This window comes from Neopelma chrysocephalum, unplaced genomic scaffold, assembly GCF_003984885.1.
Source record: "Neopelma chrysocephalum unplaced genomic scaffold, ASM398488v2 Primary Assembly neopelma1_272, whole genome shotgun sequence".
Taxonomy (NCBI): domain Eukaryota; kingdom Metazoa; phylum Chordata; class Aves; order Passeriformes; family Pipridae; genus Neopelma; species Neopelma chrysocephalum.
The window spans coordinates 33,969-40,461 of NW_020897934.1; the positions used below are offsets into that span (position 1 = coordinate 33,969).

Here is a 6,493-nt window from a genome sequence, read left to right on the forward strand (position 1 = left end):
GGGGGGGGAAGGTCCCGGGACTGGCACGGGAGGGTCCGGGTGGGTCCCTCGGGGGGCCCTCGGGGGGGGGGCCTTGGGGTCCCCCCGCACCCCCCCGCTGAGGAACCGGGGCTGGCGTTGGGCCTCGCCCCCATCCGCGGCCTCTCAAGGCCCGGCCCGGCTCGTCCCCGATCCAAATTTTGGGATACCTGCGGGGATGGGGGAGGGATTTTCCTTCCCTGGAAGTGAAAACAGCCTCTAAAAATCCCCCTTTCCCCCTACAGTGTATTGCAGGGGACTATTTTACAGATCTGTTTTACAGGTGCCCGGGTGTGGCAGGGATAAATGGGATTAATCCCGATTTTTCCCCCTGAACTCGGGGATGTGCCGTGGTTGAGAGGGAGCCCCTTCTTTCCCTGGAAGGGAGAACAGCCTCCAAAAATCACTCCCGGTGTTTTGTGTCCGAGCGTGACAAGGAAAAAGCAGGAATTAACAGGATTAATTCCCGGTTTTCCTGCTGTGGAGCCTTCTCCATGAGGCTCTTCCCTGAACTGTGAGATGCTGGAATGGCTGGGACATCCCTGCCAGTGACAGGGGGTCTAAATTTTGGGACACCAAGCTGACAAGGAGTCCTTTCCTTCCCTGGAAGGGAAAACACCCTGGAAAAAAAATCACACTGTTTTCCAGGTGGCTGTGTCCAAGTGGGACAAGGAAAAGCGGGAATAAATGGGATTAATCCCCGTTTTTTTCTCCTGTATGATGCTTTTCCCCCAGATTGTGAGATGCTGGAATGACTGGGACATCCCTGCCAGGGCCAGGAGGGTCCAAATTTTGGGATATCTGTTGGGATGGGGGAGTCTTTTCCTCCCCAAATGGGAAAACAGGGCTAGAAAGAAATCACCCCCAGCGTTTTCCAGGTGGCTGTGTCCAAATGGGACAAGGAAAAGCAGGAATAAGTGGGATTCATTCCCATTTTTCTTGCTGTGATGTTCCTCTACGAGGCTTTTCCCTGGATTCTGAGGTGCTGGAATGGCTGGGACATCCCTGCCAAGGCCAGGAGGGTCCAAATTTTGGGACGCCAGGTTGTGAAGGGAGCCTTTCCTTCTTCCAAAAAACATCATTCCCAGTGTTTTATAGGTGGCTGTGTCTAAACGGGACAAAGAAAAGCGGGAATAAACGGGATTAATTCCCAGTTTTGCTGCTGTGGAGCCTCCCTGTGAGGGTTTTCCCCGAGTTGGAACCTCGGAAGGGAATGGAGCTGGGGGAGGGAGCTGGGAGCTGAACTCTGTGCCGGTTGGGAAAGAGCATTCCCGCTGTTCCAGAGGGCGGGAAGGGCAGTTAGGGATGTGTGGATAAGAGATAACAGGGAACACTTTCCCTTGTCAGCACTGTGGGAACAGCCCGGGGCGGGAGGGGGTCAAATTCCACCTGGGATTTGCGGCTCCTCCAACCCAAATCCTGGGCAGGGAAAACTTGGAATTGGAGGGAAATAAACCCAACCCTGGAATCCCAGAGCCCCTTAAACCGAGGCTTTCCCCAAAATCCCTGGAAGAGGATTTGGTGGAAGTGCTTAGGGCTGATCCCGAGCTGCTCCTCCGGGGGGTGGAAGTTGATCATTAGGATCAATTAACTCCCAATAAACCCTAAATGAGATTATGTGTTCCTCGGGATGAAGGGACCTGAGCTCCTGGGCTCTCCCTGCTCCCGGTTTTCCTGCATGGAACCACCTCCCTCAGGGCTCTCTGCTCTTGGCAGCACCTTGGGAAACGAAATTCCTGCTCCTGGCAACCCTCTGCTGCTCCATTGGGCAATTCCCGAGCCTCCCTCCTGCCTTTTTGAACCTGCTGGGGCAGAGCGGGAGCTCTAAAACCTTGGGATGATTCCACAGGGGCCATCCCAGCGTTTGTGGGGCTGTGATCCCGTGGGATTTGTGCGGGAATGTCACGGTCCCAGCTGTGCTGCTGGACTGGTTCTGACTGGGAGCCCCAGGAAGTCTCGGAGCTCCCCCACAACTGACTCCTGGCACATTTGGCTCCTTCCCTCCTCCTTCCTCTTCCCTAGGGAAGGATCACGTGCTCCAGAGCGTGGTTTGGGGTTGTTTGTTTTTTTTTGGGAGGTTCCTCCTCAGCTGGAAGCAGCGGGAGCTTGACCCAGCTCCAAGGGCAGCTCAGTTATCCCAGAAATCCCGGGTTCCCTCCATCCCAAAACTCCTCTCCGCCGCGCTTAACCCTTCCCGTGCTCCCCGGGGGCGGTGGCACGGCTGGAATCCCGCAGGATTCCAGCGCCTGGGAACCGGCGGAGCGGGATTTTGGGAGCCCCAACCTCTCCCCTCGCCGCAGCTCCAAGGAATTCCGGCTCCAGCCGAGCTGCGCTTCCATGGGAGCCGGGAATAATGGCCGGCATTCCCGGCACTTGGCAGCTCCCACGGCCTGAAAAGCAAAACTCCAGGAATGGGGAAGGGGTGAGGGCTGGCTCCTCAGGCATCCATGTCCCTCGGGGGTTGGGATGTGATCCCGGGTGAGATCCTGGCGCTGTCGGTTCATCCCAAAAACCTCCCTGCGGACGATCCCGCGGCCGGAGGTGAAACCGGGACACGGGAGCTTCCAGCTCCCCCTGACGAGTGTTCCCGGCCCGTGTGTGCACGGGGGGTGTGTCTCCGTAGGGATTTCACCGCCTGGATCGTGGATTGGTGGGATGTGAGGGGGGTTATCCCGCTGCCCTGCCCCCTATTCCAAGCCCTGGCGCCGCGTTCCTGCTGTTGGAGAACGGGAATTGCTGCAGGAGAATGTGATGATGGAGCAGGGTCCAGCAGGATCTCTGTGACAGGACCCCAGGGAATGGCTGGAGCTCTCTCAGGGGGGATTCAGGCTGGATTTTGGGAAAGGTTCTTCCCCCCAGACACTGGAAGTCCCCCAGGATTGGGTCACGGCCCCAGGGCTGCCAGAGCTCAGGGAGTGTTTGGACAACACCCTCAGGGACAGGGGGGGATTTTGGGGTGTCCTTGGCAGGGCCAGGAGTTGGGCTGGACAATCCCTGTGTGTCCCAGCTCAGGATATTCCACAGTTCCAAGTGGAACACCCATGTCTGGAGTTAACTTGCTGGGATGGATGGAGGCAGGAGGAAAACAGGTCCCCTCTGGGAAGGGGCAGCAGGATCCTGGCGTGGATTTGTGGTTTTCCCTGGATTTGGAAGCATCCTCGTTATTCCACGGATCAGGGAGGGCAGCTGGGTGGGGCTGGGACAGAGGTGGGATGCAGAGTCTCTGGAAGACCCCAATGTGCTGATCCTCCTAAATCCCTTTTTTTTTCCCCCAGATGTTTCCCGCTGGGCTCTGGCTCCTCTAGGATGTTGGAGAACCGAGAGGAAGTAAGACCCTTCCTGATATGATAATTCCTGGCTGGAATTTGGCAGCACAGGGCGGTCTGGGCAAGTCGGAGGGTCCGTGGGGCAGAGCTGAGGGGGAATGGGAATGTCTGGAGCTGTGTGTGGGAGCTGTGTGTGCTCTCCCTGGGACAGGGAAGCTGAAGGAGGTGGAGGGGCAATCCCTGTCCCTGGAATGCCGGGGGGGCTGAGCAGGGACACCCCTCCTGCCCCCCCAGGAACTGACCACGGTGCGAGTGCAGGACCCCCGCGTGCAGAACGAAGGCTCCTGGAATTCCTATGTGGATTATAAGATCTTCCTCCACGTGAGTCGGGGGCTGAGGGACAGGGGGTGGAGCTGCAGAGCCCGGGGGTTCACCAGTGGGATCATCCAGCACGAGTGGGATCATCCAGTGGGATCATCCAGCGTGAGTGGGATCATCCAGCACGTGGGGATGGAAGGAGCCCCCACGGGAGAACCCTTTGCCTTCTGTGGGTCTGAGACCCAGCGTGGAGGGGACGGATCCCTGAGTCCCTCTTCTTCCTCCCTGCCCCCCAATCCCACGGACAATTCCCATGGAACTGTTGTTTCAATTCCCATGGAACTGTTGTTTTCTTTCCCAGACCAACAGCAAGGCCTTCACTGCCAAGACCTCATGCGTGCGGCGCCGGTACCGTGAGTTCGTGTGGCTGAGGAGGCAGCTCCAGAAGAATGCTGGCCTGGTGTAAGCATTCCTTGGCCTGCCTTTCCCTCCTCCTGCTGCTCAGGGAGACCTGGGAGAACCTTTCTCCCTGCCCTGGGTGAGCTCAGAGCAGATGTGGAGATAGAAACCCCGGGCAGGAGCAGGGGATGCCTGAGCTCCCGAGATCCAGGGGGGATACCCGGGTTCCAGGGGCTTGGCAGGTGCTGCCACGGCATCCCCTGGATCCAGGGGCCTGGCAGGGTGTCCCCTGTGCTGGCACTGAGGTGATCTAAGCCCTGTTTCCCCCCCAGGCCCGTCCCAGAGCTGCCTGGAAAATCCACCTTCTTCGTGGGCAGCACGGACGAGTTCATCGAGAAGCGGAGACAGGGATTGCAGCAGTTCCTGGAGAAGTGAGTGCAGGGGGGAGGGCAGGGAGGGCACAATCCCGCTGCAGGGCTGTGAAGGGTGACTCTCCCCCTCCTCTCTCCGTGCCCAGGGTGGTGCAGAACGTGGTGCTGCTCTCGGACAGCCGCCTGCACCTCTTCCTGCAGAGCCAGCTCTCCGTGCCCGCCATCGAGGCCTGCGTGCAGGGCCAGGGCAGCCAGACAGTGACAGAGGCCATCCTGCACTATGCCATGTCCAACTGTGGCTGGGTGCAGGAGGAGGAGGGGCGGCCCTCAGCGCTGCCCGGGCGGGACCCGAGAGCCAGGTAAGGCCAGGGCAGGGAGGAGGAGCATCCCAAGGGCATCCACAGCTCCTTGGTGAGGGTCCCCAGCTCCCTGGTGTGGGTCCCAGTGCAGCCCCAGCTCCTCACTGTGGATCCCAGTCTAGCCCCAGCTCCCTGGTCTGGGTCCCAGTCCAGTCCCAGCTCCGTGGTGTGGATCCCAGTCTAGCCTCAGCTCCTCACTGTGGATCCCAGTCTAGCCCCAGCTCCCTGCTGTGGATCCCAGTGCAGCCCCAGCTCCTGCTGTGCCCCCGGAGGGGGCAGGAAATGGCCCAGGGAGGGAGGAGCATCCCAAGGCAGCCCCAGCTCCAGGGAGGGGTTGTGCCAAGGACATCTGGAGGCACGGGGGCACCTCAGGCCCTGAATCTCCCCCCAGATCCCTTCTCCCCTCTGACCTGTTCCCCATTCCCAGCTGTGCCGGGCTGGGAAGCCCCCAGAGCTGCCTGGAGAGTGTCCCGGACTGGAGCGACTTCGGGGCGGACGACGCGCACTCGGAGAGCCCGGAGGAGCCCCCGGGAGCGGGGCAGGACACCCAGTGACAGCCCTGGGGACACCCCCTGCCTTCCCAGGACCTGCTCCCTCGCTGGGAGAGGGGGCACTGTGGGAGCAGGGGGATGACAGGGCTGCCCTGGGCTCATCCCGGGCTCTCTCCCTGCTGATCCCGGTGTCCCAGGCGGTGTTGGCATCGCTCTCCTCCCGCAGGAGGGATCTGGTGGGTGGTGGAACCTGTTGTTTGTTGTTCCCACGGCCTTTGCCCTCTGGCTGGAGCAGCAGCAGCAGGGCTCAGCGGGGTGGCAGTGCCACCTCCCTGCTCCTGGCACATCCCAGGGCAGGGTGGGATCCGCTGCCCGAGGGGAAAAGGGCTTTTCCTTGGTGGATCCAGGGCCGGCCACTCTCTCCAGTTTAACCCCCCGTGTTCCCCTCCCTCTGCAGCTCCTGGGGAGGGCAGAGGGGGCTCAGCTGCACCAACCCAGAGCCCACACATGGGATGCAGATCCCACATCCTCCCCCGGGGTGCAGATCCCACCCCTGGGGCCTCTTGGCACAGCTTTCCCTCCCTGCAGGTTGGTTTCTGCAGCTGGAAAAACGGGAGCTGAGCTTCCCCCCGGGCAGGGAATGAGTCGGGGGGAGCACAAGGAGGGGAGGGGGGCAGTTTGTCACCCCTGCCCTGGGAGGGGGTGTCCCTTCCAGCTGGGCTCCTGCCACACACAAGGAGCTCGGATTTGCTGGGATAAGAAGGAGCTGCTCCTGCTGCCCCTCCCCGTGTGGTCCTGCCCCGTCTCCTCCTCCCTTCCCAGCCCCGGGTCAGGCAGGGCTTGGACGTGCTCGGACTCAAAATAAAAGCGGGAGAAGCTGCTGGGTCCGGCTGGGAGCTGTGGGCGGGGGAGAACTGCGGAGACGGGGATTTTGGGAAAACCGGGAGGGGAGGATGGCACCTTCCCCACGCCCCGGGCACCGGGCAGGTCCCTGGGGTCCCTCCCGGGGAGGGCAGGGATGAGGGTCTGCCCTGAGCTCTGGGGGGGTTTTTGGATGCACCAGGGAGGGGGAGGGAGGCAGGGAGGGCTGGAAATCCCTTGGAGGCGCATCCGAAATGTCAGGAGAAGTTCACGGCCAAGGCTGGCAGCTGCCGGGCCGCGGGAGCGCCGCTGCCATTGGCTGCCCTCCCTCATGCATATTCATCCATATTCATGAGCGCGAGGCTCCAAATGGCGCAGCTGTGAGCCCAGCTGTGCCCGCGGCCCCTCTC

At 61.1% G+C, this 6,493-nt stretch overlaps 1 protein-coding gene across 3 annotated transcripts in view; it reads left to right on the forward strand.

Annotated features, from left to right (window-relative positions):
- The window catches only part of SNX11 (sorting nexin 11), a 6,925-nt gene extending 987 nt beyond the window's left edge, over positions 1-5,938 (forward strand). For 2 of the 3 annotated variants that reach the window (XM_027704350.1, XM_027704349.1), the window contains exons 2-7: positions 3,294-3,345; positions 3,579-3,665; positions 3,964-4,064; positions 4,334-4,432; positions 4,519-4,731; positions 5,159-5,938. In XM_027704350.1, the coding sequence (XP_027560151.1) occupies positions 3,325-3,345; positions 3,579-3,665; positions 3,964-4,064; positions 4,334-4,432; positions 4,519-4,731; positions 5,159-5,285 (648 nt within the window). In that variant the 5' untranslated portion in view covers positions 3,294-3,324 and the 3' untranslated portion in view covers positions 5,286-5,938. Of the gene's footprint in view, positions 1-1,373; positions 1,446-3,293; positions 3,346-3,578; positions 3,666-3,963; positions 4,065-4,333; positions 4,433-4,518; positions 4,732-5,158 lie in introns of those variants that run through there. The other variant, XM_027704351.1, reaches the window with a different exon arrangement.
- Positions 5,939-6,493: the final 555 nt, after the last annotated feature.